Source organism: Myotis yumanensis, unplaced genomic scaffold (genome assembly GCF_028538775.1).
Source record: "Myotis yumanensis isolate MYYU_CA2020_CCGP unplaced genomic scaffold, mMyoYum1.0.hap1 SCAF_3, whole genome shotgun sequence".
Lineage (NCBI taxonomy): Eukaryota > Metazoa > Chordata > Mammalia > Chiroptera > Vespertilionidae > Myotis > Myotis yumanensis.
The window spans coordinates 187,592,672-187,614,707 of NW_027223754.1; the positions used below are offsets into that span (position 1 = coordinate 187,592,672).

At 40.8% G+C, this 22,036-nt stretch overlaps 1 protein-coding gene across 1 annotated transcript; it reads left to right on the top strand.

Annotated features, from left to right (window-relative positions):
• The first annotated feature begins 743 nt into the window (after positions 1-743).
• On the top strand, positions 744-21,290 carry ERP27 (endoplasmic reticulum protein 27). The gene is made up of 7 exons (XM_070410646.1): positions 744-1,118; positions 1,487-1,587; positions 3,442-3,579; positions 14,868-14,984; positions 18,777-18,902; positions 20,043-20,240; positions 20,603-21,290. The coding sequence occupies exons 1-7, from the start codon at positions 944-946 to the stop codon at positions 20,648-20,650; spliced, it is 903 nt and encodes a 300-aa protein (XP_070266747.1). The 5' UTR covers positions 744-943; the 3' UTR covers positions 20,651-21,290.
• Positions 21,291-22,036: the final 746 nt, after the last annotated feature.

The window sequence follows — 22,036 nt, forward strand, 5'->3', positions numbered from 1 at the left end:
TTCCTTGCTTTCCTCGTTTGAACAAATATGGTAACTGGATGGTTCCTGGGAGGGGGTGGGGCAGGACATAGTAGAGGAGGCATTTACATCCCTGGGAACACTTTGGGTCCCCTGTTCCTGCAATGGGCAATGAACCTTCAAAATATGAACAGAAGAAAATCGCAATTTGTTTTATTTGATGGTTTTATCCTATGACAGTTTGTTGTTGTTTTTTCTGATCTTGAGACTTATGTCTCCCACTGCCTATGGGGTCTCTTGGAGTTCCACAGTCATCTTGGCCCCAATCAGACACTGTTTCTCTCCTGTTTAAGATCTTTCCATGGATTCTCATCACTTACAAAATAAAATTGAAGCTCCTAGGCTTCGTTCATAAGCCCCTCTGTGATCTGGTCCCAGCATACCTTTCTGCCCGTAATGATCATTTCCTCCCCTTCGGAATACTCAATCACTAATAATTCTCTCTCACATTACATTTGCATCACTGGGCTTTGTCTCATTACATGAAACCCAGTTTCCATCTTTGTTGTCTGGCAAAATTACTTACTCAGGACTCTGGTTGGGCATCCCCTGCAGGGAAAAAAGCCTTCGCTAACCCCACCACTGTCCTAAACATCCTTCGTCTGACCTCTCACAGTGCTCTATGAGTTCCTCTTTTTTTTTTTTTCACTTTTCATTTTATATTTAAATGACGTTTATTTGTCCATTTCTCACATTATCAATCTAAGCTGGGAGAGGCTAGATCAGATCATAGTTACCTTTGTATCCCTAGAGCTTAGGTCAATACCTGGCATAGAACATTGTTTTCTTATTTAAATGAATTGACTTTCTTCTGGTTGGTTTTGTGCGGAGGCCCTGTCACTAACCTCGGTCTTTTATCTCAGAAGTTGAAGGTCCCCCTAGAGGCAGCTGCAAGGTTCCCAAAGCTCTAAGAACACCACAGCCCATGAAGTACAGAGTAGGCTGCCCTGAGTCCGTGTCCCAAAACACAAAGTCCAGGGGTTGGATCAGGAGCAGAAGAAGAAGAATGGAAGCGTCACCACCCAGATGCCTATTTCTGTTATTTCTCTTCACGTGCAAGCTGTCCCCAGATGTTGCTGCAGAAATTCAAGAATCCTCAGGTAAACAAAGAAAAGCAAGCGGCACTTGGGTGACCAGAGGGCAAAAGTGTTGTTAGGAGAAGGAAAGGGAACAGGGTCATACTCTGAGTACTTTTCCTCCAAACCTAGAATATTCCCCCAGGAAATGGCTGTGTTGCCTGGTGGAGAAGAGAGAAGTCTGGCATTATCCTTCAGAGAGTGGCCACAAGGTGGGGTCGCCCTCCATATGTTGGCTAAAAAAACGAAGCTTTGGAATAATCATTGCACCCCTAGCGCTCCTTGCCTGAGTGTGGAAAGAAACAGGGTAGATGCCCCTATTATTTAGAGCTGCTACTTCTCTTAGGGTGTCATCACCCTAACACCTTCTGCTTCTCTCTGTGTGTGTCTAGATGGCTCCAGTGCTCCCCAGGAACCTGTGCGGCTCACAGGTGTCCCAGCTGCCATGGAATTCATTGCTGCTGCTGAGGTGGCTGTCATAGGCTTCTTCCAGGTTTGTCAGATGCCCTGCTTGTTACGCCCCGCAAGAATCAGGAATGCCGGGCCTCAAAGGAGCCATGACCACCACCGGCTGGCCAGGCGGCACTACCTTAGAAGCCAATGGGGCTCAGAGTTTGCTTTCAGCATTTTCATTCAAGAACTCTCCATTTTTAGGCATGTCCAGTCTCTGAATTATGTCTTTCTCAGAAGTTCTGAGACTGCGAAGGAGACTCCGGGTCTCCTCATCTATGGGTGCTTTGAAACCTAAGTCAGTATCTGATTGCTGAGTCAGGGACAGAGTAAACCCAAATTCTACCATCCGGGCAATGCACGAGTCAATAGTGACTTTCGTCTAACTCCTTACCAAATAGGTAGTCCCTCCTTCTATATCTTTGTTTGCTCTGAAATGTTGAAGAAGGATGACATTTTATACATTGAAGGTGTAAGCCTCGGCCTTCCAGATTGGCTGCCTGGCTAATGAAAGCAGCCATAAATGAGAGAGCATCGTTCCAGTATTTTTATCTTTCTCTGGAGGTAACATCTGGTGATTCTCACAGCTGATCAAGTCCCCTTCCCTCTCACTGCAGACCTTGTTGTCAGTTTCCACTCATTAATTCCAACGCATCCTCGCCCTGTGGATTCTGTGTACACAGCTGGAAATAGCTGTGAGGAGATGTATGGGGCGGCGGGGTGGAGCCGATGATAAAAAGGGAGCATATTTTTCAGTGATGCGAGCTCTGAGCTGTAGGCAAAAGCAGCCACCCTGGGAAAGGCAGGGAGGGGCAAAAAAGTGGAACTGGAGGAGTGTGCAATAACTTAGACAGCCACCAGGTGCCGTCATTTGATCTGTGAGCAATTGCATTTTAAGGGGAAGTCTAGATTAACAATTGTTCATAGCCTCAATGAACTCCACACATCCTTTCAGATGAGCGGGGTGCCAGCCCCCTCTGCTTGACCCCGGATGCAAGGCTAGCCATTTTCTTTTCTCTTTGCACATCTCCGTCAGACCAGAGAGATGTCAGGGAAGAATATGTTCACTGTTTATTACTTGGAGCTGTTGTGGGCAATGTTCCTGTGACAGCGGGGAAAATGGTGTCAGCTTGCTATAGTAAGACTGGACTCGACTCAAGTGGCTTCCCTGCCCCCTCCTGCAGGCCTGGGATCCTGGGTTGGAGCAACGCATAAACAGTATCTTTCATGGGCAATACCTCGGGCTTGCACACAGTAGAAGGAGGACTATTCTTTCACACCCTGCACTGACCTTTGTTAACAAAATTTTAAGCTTCTATATTTATTTTTTATTTTTGGCCCTTTTCACAACACTTTCTTTTTAAAAAAATAAATTTTATTGATTTTTTACAGAGAGGAAAGGAGAGGGATAGAGAGTTAGAAACATCGATCAGCTGCCTCCTGCACACCCCCTACTGGGGATGTGCCTGCAACCAAGGTACATGCCCTTGACTGGAATCGAACCTGGGACCCTTCAGTCCGCAGGCCGATGCTCTATCCACTGAGCCAAACCGGTTAGGGCTCATAATGCTTTCTTATTTTTGCATTTCTTTTTGCTTCCACCAATTGTTCCTAAAACATTTGCCTTCTCAGGTATATCAGTGACAATGCTGCCCACTTTTGCAGGGCCCTGTGATTTTGAGGCCCCTCTCAGCTACTACTAAACTGCAAGTTCTATGGTAAGACCAGGCAGGAGTCCCAGGCTTAGCCACAATTTTGTAGCTATCAATTAACCCACACAGCTCAGACTCTAAGTCAAGTCTCTGATTTCTAGTTAGATGAGCACATTTCAATTGCATGTTCTGTTTCCATGTCTCTCTCCTCCAAAATGACCTCTGTCATTTCTCCTTGCTTTTAGGATTTAGAAATACCAGCAGTGCCCGTATTCCATGGTGTGGTGCAAAAATTCCAAGACGTGTCATTTGGAATCAGCACTGATCCTGAGGTTCTGGCTCACTACAACATCACTGAGAACACCATTTCTCTCTTTCGTCTGGTAAGTTGGGTGGGCAGCTCAAGCCTTCTCCCGGTTTTTACTTACTAGTACCTTAGGTTGTGAACTCACAAACTTGTGAGACTAGAAAGATGTCTATGTCTTTAACACTAATGATGATGCCAGCGTCAGGGACAATGGTGACAAGGATGATGGCTCAACTCAAGCTTCCCAAACAGATGCTGTCGTGAAATGGAAAGAGGTCTGGACTGAGAGTCAGGAGACGAGAGTTGTTGCTGACCAGTCATGTGACTCAGGCAGATCACTTAACATTTCTTAGCCCCAATTCTTTCATTTCTATAAGATAAAATGGTTCAACCATGTCACCTCTAAGATCATTTTGAGCTCTAAAACGTATACTTTTATATTTGGGGGAGTTAACTTACATTTGTAAGAATGTATTAAACAACCACTGCATGTCTTATGCAATATATTAACAATGAAAGCACATTAACTGTATTCTCTTCTCTCATAGAACTTAAAATATAGTAGAGATTATAAACATAATACACAAGTATCTATAATACAAAGAGCATCATATAGATAAAATATACGGGTTTAAAGGATAAAAGCAGTGTAGGTATTCTGATAAAAAAAATTATAAAAAAGAAAACTGAACGGGGATTTAAAGGATAGGTAAAATTTGAACAAGGTGGAAGAGAATTCATGGCCAAAGTGGGAACAAAAATGTAACTTATAAAACAATGATCAGGCCAATTTGACTGGATCTCAGGGTACGTGTTTTGGGGAAATGAATATAAAACAGAGAAGCTTGATTGGAATCATATTGTGGAGAAATTTGAATACCAGCTTAATTTGGTTGGCACAGAAAAGGCAGTAAGGCCTTTAGGTCAGGGGAGTAACATGAACAGAAATGTATTTTAACAATGTTATTTTGGCATATGGGTAGGATGGAGTGCCAGGCAAAAAGATAAGAGAGGAGAGAAATTTTGTTAGGCTGGCAAAACAGATCATGTACTAAGGGTCTGCAGTTGAGAAATCACATTAGAAAGTGAAGAAAAGGCAGGGCTTGCAAGGATGAGATGTCAAAATGATGGAAGGCAAAGGAGGCCAAGCTTAATGTTAAGGTACCTAGGAATAGTGAGGGCCTATTCAGAATTAGGGGTTTCTGATGCTGTGGTTAGTTGTTGAGTTTGTATTATTGCAGAGTATCAAAGTAAAGATGACCAGAGCCCACTGGAAATGAGAATTTGGGCAAAAGATAGTTTCAAGATGTCCTTCCCTTTCTCACTTCCATCTTATCTATCTCTTTCGCTTTCTTCCAAACCTCTCCTTACATGCAGTTTATATTCACTATCTCCCGCTTTCTTTAAGCTCTTAAATACACTGCTATCTAGTTTATACCTTGCACTCCATTAAAACTGCTTCCGTCAGCACGTTTCTGTATTTCCAAATCTAATGAACACTTTTTAGGTCTTATTGTCCTAAATATCTCTGCCATGTGTGACATGTTGACCACTTTTTTTCTCTTTAATCTCTCTTTCCTTAACTTCTAGGAGCCTGCTTCTCCTGGTCTTTTCTTTTCTTAGTCTCCATGAGGCTTTCTCTTCCTCCATCCATACTACTGCCTGACACAATGCTCTTCCCAATCTAGGCTATAGAACCCAAGCTTTGTGGGGCACTACTTCAACCACAGAGCCTGAAAGAGTGCCTGCCCTGTATCAGATGCTCATTAAGTGTTCATTAAGTAAATAAATATGTGTGTGAATGAATGTGCAATCCTTAGGTAATATAATTCTTTCTCTTGTTAGACTATTAAGTGTTTGCTGAGGATTTGGAATGTTTTATCTCCAGCCTGGACCTCTGTTGTAATTCAAATGCTTGCTGGTAGAAGTCCCTCATAAGCACTACAGTCTCAACATGTTCAAAACTGACTTTATCATATGCACCTGCTGAATCATGTTCTTCCCTCTAAAACTTTTTCATTGAATAGCTATGTTCATTTGATCTCTAATTTTTTCAAATTGGGCTTCCTCTCTTACTGAACCTATATTCTTTTTCTCTATTTCCACTTCTTTCTTCTTTTTAGATTTTCAGCACCTTTGGCACAGACAATTCCATAGCTTCTTAATTGATCTCCCTTTTAGTACTTCATAAGTAATTTCTAGATTGGTATCACCATGATGAATTTAAAATGGAAACTTGACCATGGCACTTCTTTCTTTAAAACTTTTTATTATTTCCCATTTCTTACAAGGTAAAAATCAAGATATTTAAACATCTCGTCTTTTATGATATGGCCACTAGCTGCTTCTCTATTCCCTTTTCTAGCACATGCCTACCTTGGGCTGTACCCTCTCAACACCAAACTATTCTATATAATAAAGAGGTAATATGTAAATTAACCCTCACTCCATCATCCCATCACAAGATGGCTGTGCCCACAGAGGAGGCGGGGCTCCCATAAAGAGCGGTCAGCAGGGACCTGAGGCTGCGTGTTGCTGAACCGGGGCAGGGGACCTGAGGCTGCGCCCCCCTGCCTGGTGGGGCCTGACAGGGGACCTCAGGCCCTGCCCCCCCACCCTGGCACTGAACCAGGGGACCTGAGGCTGCGCCCCCCAACTGGCACCAGGCCAGGGGACCCAAGGCTGCGCTCCCTGCCCAATGGCACTTGACAGGGAACCTGAGGCTGTGCCCCCCACTTGGCAGGGCTTGATGGGGGGCCTGAGTCTGTGCCCCCACCCTGCAGGGCTTGACAGGGACCCTGAGGCTGTGCCCCCCCCCCCTCGGCATGCCCCCCCCCCCCTCGGCGGGGCTTGACAAGGGACCTGAGGCTGCGCCCCCTGGCCAGCACCAGGCTGGGGGACCTGAAGCTGCACCCCCCCCCCACCCAGCGGGACTTGACTGGGGGGGAGGGTGTGGCCAGGTCTGGGCCTCCCGTGATTTCAAGGTGCACGCGGGTGGACAGGGACTTGACTCTAGGTCCCACGGCGTGCCCCAGACTCTGATAAGAGGAAGGTTTTCATATACATTTTACTAATTTTCTTTCATCTCTGACACTTCTATTATAGAGAAAGGACAAATAGCAATATCAAAATATTTCCTCTAATTAATTCCCTTTTAATGTGCATGAATTTCGTGCACCAAGCCACTAGTACATAGTATAATGATCCAAGTTCATTGTTTCACATACCTATTCCTTTTCCTAGAAGGCTACTACCCCCAAGCGCCCCCTTTCACTTAGCCTTACCCAGCTAACTCTTTCTCACATTCCAGTGAATCAGTCAGGCATCTTATCCTTCAGAAAGCCTTCCTGGAATCTCCAAATTGGCCTAACTCTCCCTCCCTGTTTGCATATCTCTATTTTCATTACCACTTTGTAGTGCCAGTCATATATTTCTGTGTCTGTCTCATCTTTCCCCCCATTACTCAAGGGCAGAAACCATGATTTCTAGTATCCAGAAGACACAAAGAGTTTGAGGAACGAACTCACCTCCCAAAGTATGTCTCTGGGTGCATGAGTACCTTCAGCAGCCCTCTCCCCACCTGGACAGTAGTTGTAGGTTTGCATTTTCACCATCATGAAAAAAGGGTTAAACCAAGCTCTTCTGTGAAAAGCTTTGGTAAGAAAGAGATGGAAGAACATGCCTTTCATGTTCTTGTTGAACCGTTCATAGTAACCCTTCAATAGGAAAATTCTAATCAAAGACAGCTTCATAAAGTACTTCTTTGCCAGTTTGCTGTTTTTAGACCTTACGAAGGCCTGATTTTAAAGTCGGTGCTACCAAGATGCACACGTGAGGAAGAAAAACAAGTGTTGTTACTTCCCACGTCTCTACAGGCTTTACAGCCTCTAATGGGTGCATTAACTCTGCTTACAATTCATTCCTTATACAGTCCTGATGATGACTTCCCAGAGCTGTTCCCTCTTATTTAGCATGTTTTTTGTTTATCACTAGTGACAGACCTGCTCGGAATGAACTCTTGAGACCTCTGGGAACAGGATTACTTTGTGCCATACCAAAAGCAAACACACTGGTCCTTACCCTGCTCCATTTGCGGGTCTGGGAGAGGTTCAACTTGTGCCATGCCAGCTTTTAGATAAACATTTTTTTTCTCAGTTTATTCTTTCAAAGTTGAGTCCATATTTTAGTAGAATTATTATTCAGGAGTTTGAGATACCTTAAAGAGAGAGAGAGAGAGAGAGAGAGAGAGAGAGAGAGAGAGAGAGAGAGAGAATCAACCAAAATTAATCTACTTTACATTGGGAAACATGAACTGCTGCAAATTTTCTGGTACCTACTTTTATCTTAGATTTACATTTTGTCTGTTTGTTTGTTTGTTTCAGTGCCTAGTTTACGATAGGCACTATGCGAGATGTTTTCCATTGTTCTACCATTTAATTCTCACAAAAATTAAATGAAGTAATTACTGTTATCCTTGCATTATCAATAAGGAAACTAAAGTTCCATGAGGTTGATTCAGTTGTCCAAAGTCTCACAACTATAACACGACAGATATCTGATTCATACTCTGTGTTGCTGTCATCAAAGCACACCTTCTGTACGATACTATGGCGACTTTCTAAAGCAATTATTCCTGAAGAAAACCTTTGCTTTTTTTGTTTATTTTTATTGATTTCAGAGAAGAAGGGTGAAAGAGAGAGAGATTGAAACATCAATGATGAGAGAGAATCATTGATCAGCTGCCTCCTGTACGCCCCCCACTACGGATCCAGCCGCAACCTGGACATGTGCCCTCGATAGAAATTGAAACTGGGACCCTTCAGTCTGCAGGGCGATGCTCTATCCACTGAGCAAAACCAGCTAGGGCAAACACGGTTGTTTTTACTCCTAGATTCACCTCATTCAAAAGCCTGCTTTTGTAACCACTTTCTCCTAAAACATTTCTCTATCCTACTGGCACTACTTATCAAACCCCAGGGTTTTTTCTCAAGATTTAATCTAGACATTACATATTTTGTCAATAAAATTTCAGAATTTGGACATATATTATTTTCAACTGCAAGAACATATGTAGAGGTAAATTAAAACTAATAAATGAAGACATGATAAGACTATAATGGTTCACATTACCAGATGCTTGAAATATTGGTGCATAAAAATGAGAGACCAGCAAATGCTATCTATATTCATGGAATGCATCACTTTCCAGAAATAATGCAAGCTGATTAGATAAATATCATCAGGAAAAAAATTATGTAAAATGGGACAATAACAAGTCCTGTATGATAGCCTGTGGGTGATGTATGGCAGCTTGTCTTGTGTGAGTGTGACTGCAGGGCCTCTACACAGATAGGCTGCCAGGCGGTGCAGGAGAATTAATCAGCCGGGCACTCAGGGAATATTCAGAAAAGTTGCCTTTATTGCAGATTGCACTAGTGCCATGACTCAGGGGAGTCAGTCTCCAAATCCTGAGTGATGGATATGGACGAAGCTTTCCCTTTATACTCTTAGTTCCTTTGTCCCCAAAATATGGATCAGGCTTCCCCATGAGTTGGGATGGGAGAAGTGAGATCACACCCAGAGGCTTGCCAGCACTGGCACCGGCCCCACAGGGGATTGTACAGTGGGGCCTTGACTTATGAGTTTAATTCGTTCTATGACGGAGCTCGTAGCTCAAATTACTCGTATGTCAAATCAAAAAGTGAACAAGTGAGACACATGATGCTGGGCTGATGTTGTGGCATTCACTATGACGTTCACTGCGCCAACTAGCGGTGGGGTATCTGAAGCTGGCTCGTAACCCGAATTTTAGCTCACAATTCAAAGCAAAAAATCGGCCGATAGACGGCTCGTATGAAAAACTCGTTAGTCGGGACACTCGTAAGTCAAGGCCCCACTGTATATGGTTCATGGTTTATGGTCTCTGTACAATGGGAGTATTCCGGGAAACAGGTTCTGCAGGGCAGGACAGGCATCGAGGATAAGAATGGAGTTTGATAAGAATGGAGTTTATCGGCAAGCGAGGGTGTATGTCAGAAGGCAGGTTACCGGCACAGACTCAGATAGCTAGCCCCCCAAATGTCTTATTTTCCCCTTCACTCCAACAGAACTTATTGTTGTCCTCACAGAGACATAGTCTTGGTACTAAGATGGAATTTCAGATATTATTTGAACATTTAACCTGCTTTGGGTTTTCTCAATCACTTCTATTTTTAAAAAACATATTAGCCTAACTTTGCTCCATTGGGATAGTAATGGAAACACAATAGAGGCATTCTGTTATTTCCTTTACAATTATTTGTTGGATACTTATTATAAGAAATGCACCTTGCCAAATAATCAGAAGGAGTACTACATAAAAATAAAGTGATAATGAATGCAAGAAGTAATATATGCCAAATGATTAAATGTTTTTCCAAAGAATATATGTATTCAGCATAATGTAAGCTAAGCAGCTTATAAAAAGAAACCCAGACATGAGGGCATTTGTTTTAACAAGTGACTTCTCGGTGCGATACAAGATATTTAATATTATAATTGTGGTGTAAAAACTAAGATGACTTTAATACATTTTATGAAAAACTGGGTTGTTAACTAGAGAAATGCACGGCAATTGAAGGGAATATTGCTGAAATACTAATCAACAGAAAAGGAATGATTAAATCTATTGGTATGATACTAGTATAAGCAGTATCTAAAACATAAAATAATTCATTTCAAATGCTCTTAGGGAAAACTCAAAATTATATTTTAAGGTGGTAATCCTTCTGGTTTACTGTTTCTATTTTTCTTCTGGTGTCTCTTTACTTGGAGAGAAAAAATAATATGATATCTCCAGTAAAATTCTTTCCAAAAACTAGAAAAATACATAAAAGGGTTTTTGGTTTTTTTTCTCAACTCTTAGTTCCAGGGTCAGATTTTTCTTTCCAGAACATTATGCAAATAATTTCCTTTACAGAAGGGAGATTTCCTGTTCAAATGTTGTTTCCAAGACCCCTACACATGAATGCTCCAGAGTTTATTAGTTTAAGAAATAACGAAATAATCAGGCATGTTTCCGTAAAAGAAGTGCTACAAACTGGATAGACTTCAGGAGGGTGGTTTTTAGTAAAGCTCTGGGCTTCTTAGAGAATGTTATCATTTAATATCTTCTACCTCCAATATACTGCGCTCCTGAAGTCCAGAAACGCCTAATGTAAGTGGCGCTTCCTGTTTTCCCTGTTCTGGGAAATGCGAGGGACCGCCTGGAAGAGAGTGCCGGAGGGAGGGGCTCCTGGCCCAGAGCACAGCCGTGTCAGCTGAAGTGCAGGCACCAGATCTCCAAGTTCTTAGAAAAATAATCAGGAAGTATTTAGACATATTAAGCAGTAAAAAGGCCCTGGTGATAATAATGATGATGATTTTGATGTTTGTAATTAGCAAACACGTAAGTAGGAAAGACATGCCAGCTGGCAAACCCAGCCTTAAGCAGCAAAGATCAATGAGCTCATTTTATTTCTCTCCTCACTCTTTCTGACTTGGGGATGGGAATGGTAGTAGGGTGGGCAAGGACTCCACCTAAGAAGACTTTTTCTCTTGCTTGTATATTTCTGCCCCGAGTTTTCTACTCAGAACTTTATGGATTTTAAAGCAATTAAAATATCCTGTGGTTTTGATGATTTTTTTTTCTGCACCTCAGCATTCAGTTGATAAACTGAAGTTGTGAAAACAGTCCTCTCCCAAAATCAGTAAAATAAAGTGATTAAAAAACAGTGTTTAAACTGGTTTTGGACCTTTTTAGTTTAAATAAATAGAATAAAAAGTAAATAAAATACGAAGAAACTGGAAAAAAAAAACGTTGCAAAGATAGGAAGGAAAGATCTCTTACACCCTTCATGAATTAAGTGATTAAATTGCTATTTGAGTGAATGTCAGCATGTCTGTGCCTCAGTGCCTAACATATACAAGGCGTTCAACAAGTAATTTGTAAACAAATAGATTATAAAAGAATGACCAGATATTCCAAGAATTCATAAAATTGATCGTAAAGAGTGCATTGAGCTTTTAACTAACTCAATGGGAAGCCAGCTTGAACAAAAGAAGTTAAAAAACAAACAATAGAGTCCTCATAGGGATGACAATAAAGAACAAACTTGGACTCTTACTGCTCAGTGACTTTAATTTACCTTTGCTTGAATTCCCTCATTTATAAACTAAAATAATACTTACCTTTGCTTTGCTGGATAGATTGGGAGAACATAATTTGAGGTAAAGAATGATTCTGATCCTTGGCAAGATCTGATTGGGTAGAACCTATATAAGATAATAGATGTAAGGGAAAGAGGTAAAAGAGATTCCAAGGGTTGATAGCCCAAGGATCTCAAAGGTGGCCCAAACTGTTTTAGGAAACAGAATTGTTCAGGACCTCCCCCTGATTATTTTTATTTGTAGGCATAGTTGCTCTGGGTGATGGAAGCATTACCTTGTGTTTTTATGTGCATGAATAGACTGGGGGAGATGAATGAGAAAATCTGGGAACAATGATTGGCCATATAAAGCTCCATCTTTTAATATATCTGAGTATGGTGGAAAGGTAGTTCAAACATGTAAATCTGGGATACTAGATCAGGTAACTAGACAAGCCCTCCACCAAATCTGGGATAATAGATCCAGTAACTAGACAATCTCTTCCACCAAAGGCAATTTTTTAAAAAGCTGGGCCAGAAAATAAGGGCTTTAAAGAATTATCAAGAAGCAGTGGTTCTCAGCCTTCCTAATGCCGCGACCCTTTAATACAGTTCCTCATGTTGTGGTGACCCCCAACCATAAAATTATTTTCGTTGCTACTTCATAACTGTAATTTTGCTACTGTTATGAATCGTAATGTAAATATCTGATATGTAGGATGTATTTTCATTGTTCATGACCCACAGGTTGAGAACCGCTGGAAACTCAAGAGGTAAATCATGTATTTGGGGTGCTTTTCATCTGGGAGGCTTTTGCAAATTCTAGAAGAAGCAGCCAAGAGACTTAGAGCTTTATTAGCATTTTTGAGACCCTCAAAGTGCCTTAAAAGTAAATGCTGAAGTCCAGAGCTCAGAAGAGGAAGTAGGAGGTAGACCTAGTAACATACCCTTTGCTCCACTTAGATGCTAAAGAACAATACCATAAAGATAACAATGAACCAAGGGGTGTAGCACAGATTCAAGTTATCTCAATTCCTGAAATTAGATTAAGATTATCAAATATGAATATAAAAATATACATACACTTGCAGACATACATATATTATATATGGTATGGTTAATCTTCTCTTAGCCATATCATAAAATGGCTGACTCTCAAAGAAAAAAAGAAAGATCTTAAATCAGAGAAAAGAAATTATCCTCAAAGTAATCTCAAAGAAGTAATATTAAGGTTCACAGATGACTTCTCAAAAGAAAGAGTGGAATGCAGAATATAAAGAACTATATCTTGCAAAAAACTGAAGGGAAATTGTCAACTTAGAATTCTACACCCAGCTAAAATAGCCTTCAAAAACAAAGGTGAATTAAAGATATTTGAAACAACCAAAACTGAGAGACTATGTCAATCAACAGAACTGTTTCATGCTAAAGGAAATATCAAAACGTGTTCTAGGTTAAGAGAAAAAATTCCAAATAGAAGCAAAGCTCAAAAATGCAGGAAGAAATGAAAAGAAACAATATGTAAATATATGCATGAATGTAAATGTATGTGGGCTATATAACAACTAGAGGCCTGGTGCACAATATTCATGCACTGGGGGAGGGGAGGCAGTCCCCTCAGCCCAGCCTGTGCCCTTTAGCAGTCTGGAAGCCCTTGGGGAATATTTGACTGCGGCTTAGGCCCTCCCCCCGGGAGTGGGCCTAAGCTGCAGTCAGACTTCCTTAGTGCTGCCACGGATGCTGCTGCACTCGCCAGCCGTCAGCCCAGCTTGTGGTCCTGCATTGAGCGTCTGTCCCCTCGTGGTCACTGCATGTCATAGTGACTGGTTGATTTGCATATTACCCTTTTATTATATAGGATGATGATAATGTCTTGTGAGATTTAGAATTAAAACACAACTGGAGTGGAGTTGGAAAGAGACAAACTGTGCTAAAATGTTCTACTGTACATTGTCCAAGAAGAGGGTAAAATTTCCAATTAACATTAGGTTCAGGTAAATAAAGAATGCATATTGTAGAATGCAAGCTAGTAATCTCTAAAAGAATAATTAAAGCCTGTGCAATTTCCAAACCCATAAAGGGAAAGAAGGAATAATACAAAGTACTCAACCAATTCAAAATAGGCTAGAAATGAATCAAATGAATTTGGAACTGGGAGAGCCAATGGGAAATGAATATTTAATTAAATATAATAATTATATTACAAAAAGAGTCCAATTAAATATAGACTGGATTTTAAAATATAACTGTGCTTTTTATAAGGGATATATTATTTTTAAACATAATGACACAGTAATATAAGTAAAATATAAAGAGGATAGAAATATACTATGCAAACATTTCCAAAAGAAAGCTGGAATAAGTAGTTAATATTAGACAAAGTAGCCATTGAGACAAGCATCCTTAGAGATAAAGAATGACCTTCATAATGATAAAGTTTCAACTTACCCAGAAAATTTAAGAATTCTAAATTTGCATTAATCTAATGCATCACCTGAGAATATACAGACAGAATAACTGCCAGAATTGTAAGAAAAAATGATTAAATCTATAATCATAGTGGAAGATTTTAACATTCCTCTCTGATAGAATAAACTGGTTTAAAAAAATCAATAAGAATAGAGATAACTTGAACTGTACAATTAACCATGTGACCACAGGTGCATATACAGAATAGTACACCCCAAAACTGTAGAATATACACAATTTTAAGGACATATATAATATATAGAGAAGTTGACAAAAGATATAAAATGTAAAACTTAAGCTGGAAATTAATAACAAGTAAATAACCAGAAAATCTTACTTTCAAATTATAAAATACACTTCTAAATAAACAAAAGTTTAGAGAAGAAATAAGAACAGAAATTTTAACATTTTGAACTGAATGATAAGATATTCTATATGTCACATTTATGGATGCCTTCCAATGGAGCTACCTCTTCCTGAAAGCATTTCTGCCCATGACACATGGGCCTGTGATTCCCCTGTGATGACACTTGCTACCTCCTGTGGGGCATGTCTGTTCACTTTGTATCCCACAGGACAGGGTGTTCTTCAGGGCAGGGAACATTTCCTATTTACCTTTCTGGTTTTGGAGCTGTAGTCAGTGCCTGTCATGTAGTAGATATTCCAGAAACATTTGTCAATGAACAAATAAAGACAGAACAGTGACAATTATTATTTCTCTGTTATGCAGGTGGATAATGAACAACTGAATTTAGAGAGTGAAGACATTGAAAACATTGATGACACCAGATTAAGCCGTTTTATTGAGATCAACAGTCTCCACTTTGTGACAGAGTACAACCCTGCGGTAAACAATAGTCCTAAGGTCCCTGTGTGTCGGGGGGTGGGGGTGGGAAGGAGGAGGTAAAGAGGGGGGTGGACTTGTCTTCATAGCAGAGATCTTTTCTTTCAGGATTCTGATCCTTTGACCAATAATAGCTGCAATCAATTGAACACCTAGTTGTTTATGTTGTCATCCTTACTACACCTTTCAGGTTGAGAGACTTGACCCTTTTCAAGAAAGAAAGAAGCAGAAAAGTTAAATGCCCTATCATATGATTAATAAGGAAGAGAGCCACAGTGCAAAGTTAAGGAGACTGATTTAAAAACCTCTGAGTTTTGCTGCCTGAGAGTGTTCCATGAAGGCAACTCTGATCCCAGCAACACTCTAGACCACACTCCCCAAACAAGATTGCAATCTGTGCTGAAGGTCTATTTTTTCCCCTACCGCATCAGGAGCCAATACTTTTGTAAAATACAATAAAACAAATTAATAGGCAAAAAACTTTTAAAATAAAGCCTATTGGTCACATATTTGGATGCCACAGTTATATAAAATTTCTATAAACGTTTTTATGCACTTCTTCCCATTTTTTGTGCCTACCTCCTGGTGGGCCAGTAATTAACAGTTCCAGGTCTGGCACCACCTTCAGGAACCCAGAACCTCATGGGTTTGAGGCTACCTAGATCCTCATGATGGCTCAGCTTTCTTTCTAGGTGTGTTTTCTCCTAGTGTTGCAATGCTGTATGTAGCCTGGGTAGAGGTGTTGGTCAACCTGTCCTCATAATCTTCTGGCCTTCTAACACTCTACAGCTTATAGAATTACTTTATATGACCTGACTTTTATTTTCCCCAAAAGAGATCATGGAATGATGGAGTATTAATTTCTAGTGATCTACATCAGCTTAGAATTGCTGTGCATTCTCTAATCACAGTATTTTATGTGCATGTCATGATTTTTAGAATTTACAATGCCCTTTCCCACCATATTCTCATTTGATCCTTACATTGATTTTTTGAGGTAGAAGAGAGGGAATTATTATGCCCATTTTATAGAGCAAAACATTCAAAATCCAACTGACTTATTCAAGATCACCTAGTACAGTGGGGCCTTGACTTATGAGTTTAATTCGTTCCGAGACCGAGCTTGTTAAGGAGCTCGTTAAGGAGCTTGTTAACTCAAATTACTCTATCAACTCAATGCAAAAAATCGGCCGAGAGACAGCTGGTATCTCAAAAAACTCATTAGTCGGGACACTCGTAAGTCAAGGCCCCACTGCAAGTAGAAAAGGCATAATTAAAAGCAGAAACTTTAATTCATGATGCATTTGTTCACATTGTCTATTTCCATTTTACAGGACAGGAAATGGGAGTTCAGAAAAGTGAAGTAATTTCCTCAAAGCCATATGCCTAGCAATTTGAGCTTCAGAGACAGCCCTCTGCACTTGCCCCTGCTTTCCTCATGACTGGTCTGTCTGACTGAATCCTGTGTTTTTTCCATTGCCCTACACAGCTTTCAGTGGAAAACACCCCTTTTCCTGTTGAGTAAATTCCTGCCCCCCTCTCACACCATGTTTGTCTCCATGGAGTGGTGACTCCATTCCCAAGTTTGCTAAGATTTCAAACACGTGCACCCAGGGTGTGTTGGCAGCAATAATTAAAAGGGCGTTTTTCTCGATCATCGTCTTTCTCACCATTGTGTCTACAGAGATTCCAAGAATGCATGTGGAACCAGAAAATTTGATTTTATGGTCTCTGAGTTTATGGGCTCAGGGTCCTGGAGTTCTGCAGGCTAACTAAGGCAGGGGCAAAGACTAGCCTTCCTGAGTTCTTATGCCTAGTCCATCTCTTATCTTAGAGAATAATACCCTTTTTTTTAAAGTTTCACATTAGTAGTGAAGGCAATCCACATCAAGAAGAAATTAAATAAGAATTTCTTTAGAGAAGCAAGTTTAACTTTTATTGTAACGTCTTCATTTCTCAAAAGTAGTACTTTTCTCACTTAGAGACCTGCCCACACTACATAGCTATGTCTTAGCTGTTTCCAGTGCAAGGTTTGCATCAGTAGCAACTGGACAGAAACTCCCAGCCATGTGTCTGGCCTGCCATGCACTTTTAATGCACATACTCAATCCTTGGCTTCAAGGCGAAAAACCAGGCTGTGTCTATTAGAATTAAACTAATCACTTCTGATATGTCCAATCCCTTCTGTTAAGACAACGGTACCTTTTAACTCCTTAGTTTTGATTTCTTGATTCTTCCCAAGAATCATCCTCTATGTATGCTCTAGGAGGATAGATGCATGCTCTAAATTCAAGTAGCAGAATCTAATCAAACAAAAGACAATTCTTTAACACCAAGTCTCCCCAATTTAAAATCTAAGAACTGGTTTTAAACTATAGGGAGAAATTTGGGGAAAAGAACTCATTGGGCCTCCTTTGTCAACATGTTGGCCAAGAGACCTAGAGAATCTCTACGGAGCAATGTACAGCTTCCAGAAAGATCCTACCTAGTTGCTCCCCTTCCCACCGTCCTGGGACTCTGCCCAATGGTTCATTAACCCCCATACTCTCCCTTCCTGTGTATGTGCTGGTTTTATAGCAATGCTTTCTGTATTTTAAAGGAAGAGGTGGAAAGGAATGGGATTCATTTAAAACAAAGACACCTGTAGCACTATTTCAGGAAAGTGAAATGAAGGGAAGCAGTGCCCTGGTTTCACCCCCTCCTTTCCTCACTCTGGCTCAGGGCTATCCCACCCCCTTCATCACTGACAGCTTCCTGGTGAGTCAGCAAAAAGGGGCCAACACTTCTGATCTCCTGAAAAGCTCATTGTATTGCTGACCCAAAGTAAACCGATTCAATCACACTGAGGGTTGAACTGGTTCAGATTGGGGCTTTGTAATCAGCTGTGGATGAGGCAGTACATCCTGATGGTTAAGAGCACAGACCCTGGAGTCAGACGGCTTGGCATTAATCCAAGTCCACCATTTATGTGACTTTGGTAGAGTTTTTGCTTCAATTTTCTCATTTATGAAACTGGGACTTAGAGTATTAAATAAGTTGTTATGTAGAAACCTGAAAACAGTGCACAGCAAATAATAGGCACTCAAGGAATGCACTACTAATATGTAGTCAAAGTGACTAGTATAGTACATGGTATATCTGCTGTCTATTGATACATAATAGATTATCCCAAAACTTGGCAGCTTAAACCAATAAAAATTTATTAGACACAGTTTCTGTGGATCAACAGTCTGGGAGTGGCTAGACTGAGAGGGAGCAACTAGGTAGGATCTTTCTGCTTTTGAACTGGGGGTCTTGTGTAGTTACAATCATTGATCAGGGAGGCAATGTCATCTGAAGGTGTGACTGGGGCTGGAGGATCTGCTTCCAAGATGGTTGGATCACAAGACTGGCAAATCAGTGCTGGCTGTTAATAGGAGGCCTCAGTCCCTTGCCCTGTGGATCTCTCCAACATTGGGGCTGGTTTTCCCCAGAGTGAATAATATAAGCAAGAGCAAGGCAGAAACCATGATGTCTTTTATGACAACATTGGAAGTCACACTCCATCATTTCTGCAATATGCCCTTGGTTACTCCACTCAGCCTTACTCAGTGTAGGGGAAAGGGAACAGCACAGTTGCATGAGAACCAGAGGGTGAACCTTACTGACAGGCATCTTAGAGACTAGTTACCAGTTGTGTTATGGATGAACAGCTCTCATTTATGTTGTAGTTCGCCTAGTCCCTGGGTGACCACTAATGGTTTTTGCTTTCTCCCTCTCTCTTTCATTCTACTATAATGCATTTCAATTTGCCAGACTGTGATTGGCCTATTTAATAGCGTGGTTCAGATTCATCTTCTCCTGATGATGGACAAGGCCTCCCCAGAGTATGAAGAAAGCTTGCACAGATACCACAAGGCAGCTAAGCTCTTCCAGGGAAAGGTAAGTCTTCTTTGGGAGATATCCTTTTGAAAACTCAGCACCAGGCCAGTAGAAAAAGGCAGATGGGGTTAGGGAAGTGAGATAAATAAGGAAAACTAGTATGGTTAAGAGATAAAATATTAACTAGGACATAATAAATCACATTACTCTGATTTAAAATTAAAGATGTTATATTTTTTACTATTTAAGACCTGTATAATTATATCTTCCATTAGTGGTAAAGTCTATTGTTTTTTTCCTACATTGAGAAGTGAAAATAAAAATCACCTATTTATTACAATATTTTTCTCCTTGCCATGATCCCTTACATTTTTAGACCTCAGGACTCATTTCTCATATCAAACACCTTTCATGTACTTGGTGCTTAATGAATGTCCAGTACCTGGTGCCTAATGGATAATAAATATTTATTTATTTCTCTTCCCTACTCTGTGCAATTCTATTTAATATCACTTAAAAGGAAAACTTCAACACCTTCAAGGTTACTATATTGAACTACATGACCTGTTCAATGGTAAGAACTGTCTGATGATTAAATAAGCTGACTTTCTGGTGGTTTTTCTATAACACTGTAAGTTTTCAGTGTTATTGAATATAGATAATCCTCTAACCAAAATGTTATAAAAGAAGATTTCTACTTTTGGTAGAGGGTTTGATTTTATCATAAAAAATATAGTTAACATTTGTCAAGCACTTGCTGTATGCCAAAAACTGTACTGGTAATACTAAATGCATCCTCTCATTTAATCTCCCCCAACAAAAGCCCACTTTGCCCATGAGAGCACTGAGTCTCAGAGAGGCCGAGTAATGTGCTCTGAGTCACACAGCTAAAAAGTACCAGAAGCAAAATTTAAAATTTATTCTCCTCTTTTAACCATTAGGCTCTTCTTAGTTAATCACTAAAGTTAATCACTGAAGTATCTTCCAAGTCTGTGTTCTTAGAATTGAATCAATCTGATCAGAGGGGTAAAATACTTAAGCAATGCAAAGCAAGAACAAAGCCATTCTGAGTCAATTGAGATTTAAATTGTGTGGCACAAACCATAAATTCAATCAGAATAAACTGCTACCATTACAAGGTGCCTCTATCTCCTCAGGACCTCAGATAGATCTTTCTCTTTCAAACTTCTCCAACTGCAGATACTTTTTATTCTGGTGGACAGTGGTGTGAAGGAAAATGGGAAGGTGATATCATTTTTCAAACTAAAGAAATCTGAACTGCCCGCTTTGGCAATTTACCGGACTCTAGATGAGGAGTGGGATACACTGCACGTGACAGAAGTTTCAATAGAGGGCGTGCAAAACTTTTGTGATGGATTCCTAAAAGGGAAAAGGCTGGTAAGTGTGAGACTACAGGGAAGGCAAGTTGAATGTTCTTCCTTTCTATGTCTCTATTATTCCTATTGAATAAAAACTCTTTGGGCTCCACTGGATTTGATTAAGAGCAAAGGTATATGAGGACACAGTAGACAGAGTTGGGGTGCTTTTTAGGAGATAGTCATGGAGATAGAACTGCAAAAGCGTTTTGGGAAAGTTCTTGCCTATTCAAAAGAGCTGAATTCTGTATTTCACCATTCTATGTACAATATCAATAGGAAACAAATTCCATATAAAGAGTTCATAAGACAAAAATTGCAGGTAGATTTAGGACTTCCAGGGGTGGACTCCAAATCTAAATATCATATCTTGGCATTTTTCAGAGTGAAAATCATGACTCAGAAGAAAAGACTCAAAAGGTGGAACTCTAATTTTCCCCCAATACTTCCGCATACCAACAAGCATCTACTTCATGCTGAATGAAGAGGGGCAACTCAAACCTCAGGGACACTAAACAACAAAATCACCAGGCCCTACACACACACACACACACACACACACACACACACACACATCCATTTTGTTCCTTAAAATCTCATTTATTCTCCTTGTCCTTTCTTTTAATTTGCCTGTATTCTCTCACTACCCATGCAATTTTCTCTTATGCATTCATACCATGTAGACCCAAACGCTGTAGTACCTCTATGATACCACTGGGTGGAGGCTTTAAAAGGAATACATACTGTGACACTAGCATGAAGAGACATGGCTCAAAGGAAATTGTCCTGATTTGTCATTTAATATTGAACTTGGACACTGCACATGACCTACACACAACATAGTTTCTTCTCTATAAGGGTTGAAACTCTACTTTCCTTGTAAGCACCTATCCCCCTGGGCCCAAGAACAAAAGGGTTTTACACACCTTTGTGGAACTGTCTTTTTGCCAGAAGTCAAATGATGTTCCCAAGGTTCTGAACTCAGCAGAAACAGACCATGTAAAACTCTTTGCTTGTTTTGTGTTCCCAACTCCCCATGTAAATCAACAACTGCATAATAAATAAAAGGCAATGATGTTATAGGAAAAGACTGGCATCTCTTTGCAAACCTTTTGTAAATACCCAGCTGCCCAGCTAAGCAGTAGGTACCTCACCCTTTGGTGCCTACTGTTTGGTGTCAGGCTATGAGCCACTCCGTGGGTGGGATAGGAGGTAAGTAGAGACCATCCTGCGTGAGGATTAGTATAAATGTGGCCAAATTGCTCAGACTCAAATCAGGTAACAGGTTGGGGAAGGGGTAGGAGGAGTGGGGCACTTGGCCCTGAGGCAGGCTAGTGCTGACTAAGCATGGATTATTGCAGGTGAGGTGTGCAATCCAGCCATGTGGGAGGGAGAGCTTGGCCAAGTGTCTCTGGCTCACAGGCTGTTACTGTCAACACACAGATGCTCCATTGTTCCCAGGAGGCCCTTGGCTCAGAAGGAGAGCACCTAAGTGCTCAAGGGCTGAAAACCACAGTATACTCCTAAGACTGGTCCAAGGGAGGAACAGTGAGTGAAAGACTTAGTTGTTCCTTCAGACCCTGAGCTGGGAGTCAGCAGCTGGCAAGGACACTGTGAACGCAGCTGTGTTTGACACACCTCTCAGCAACATGAGACCCGCGGAGTCTGAGCAGGCCATCCAGTCTATCCACAGGCCTGCAGAAAACCACCCAAACAGTCTCTTGCTTGAGGCTGAAAAATACTCCAAGGACAGGCACATCCCAGAAGCCTCCCTTTGATCCTGAAAACCAGAGCTCTTGACATTTACAGTCAGCGATT

Excerpts from the sequence above, each read along its gene's own strand:
- ERP27 (XM_070410646.1), top strand. The coding sequence starts at position 944 with ATGAAGTACAGAGTAGGCTGCCCTGAGTCCGTGTCCCAAAACACAAAG. Across the intron at positions 1,119-1,486 it reads AGAAATTCAAGAATCCTCAG|ATGGCTCCAGTGCTCCCCAG; the intron begins GTAAACAAAGAA and ends GTGTGTGTCTAG. Across the intron at positions 1,588-3,441 it reads CTGTCATAGGCTTCTTCCAG|GATTTAGAAATACCAGCAGT; the intron begins GTTTGTCAGATG and ends CCTTGCTTTTAG.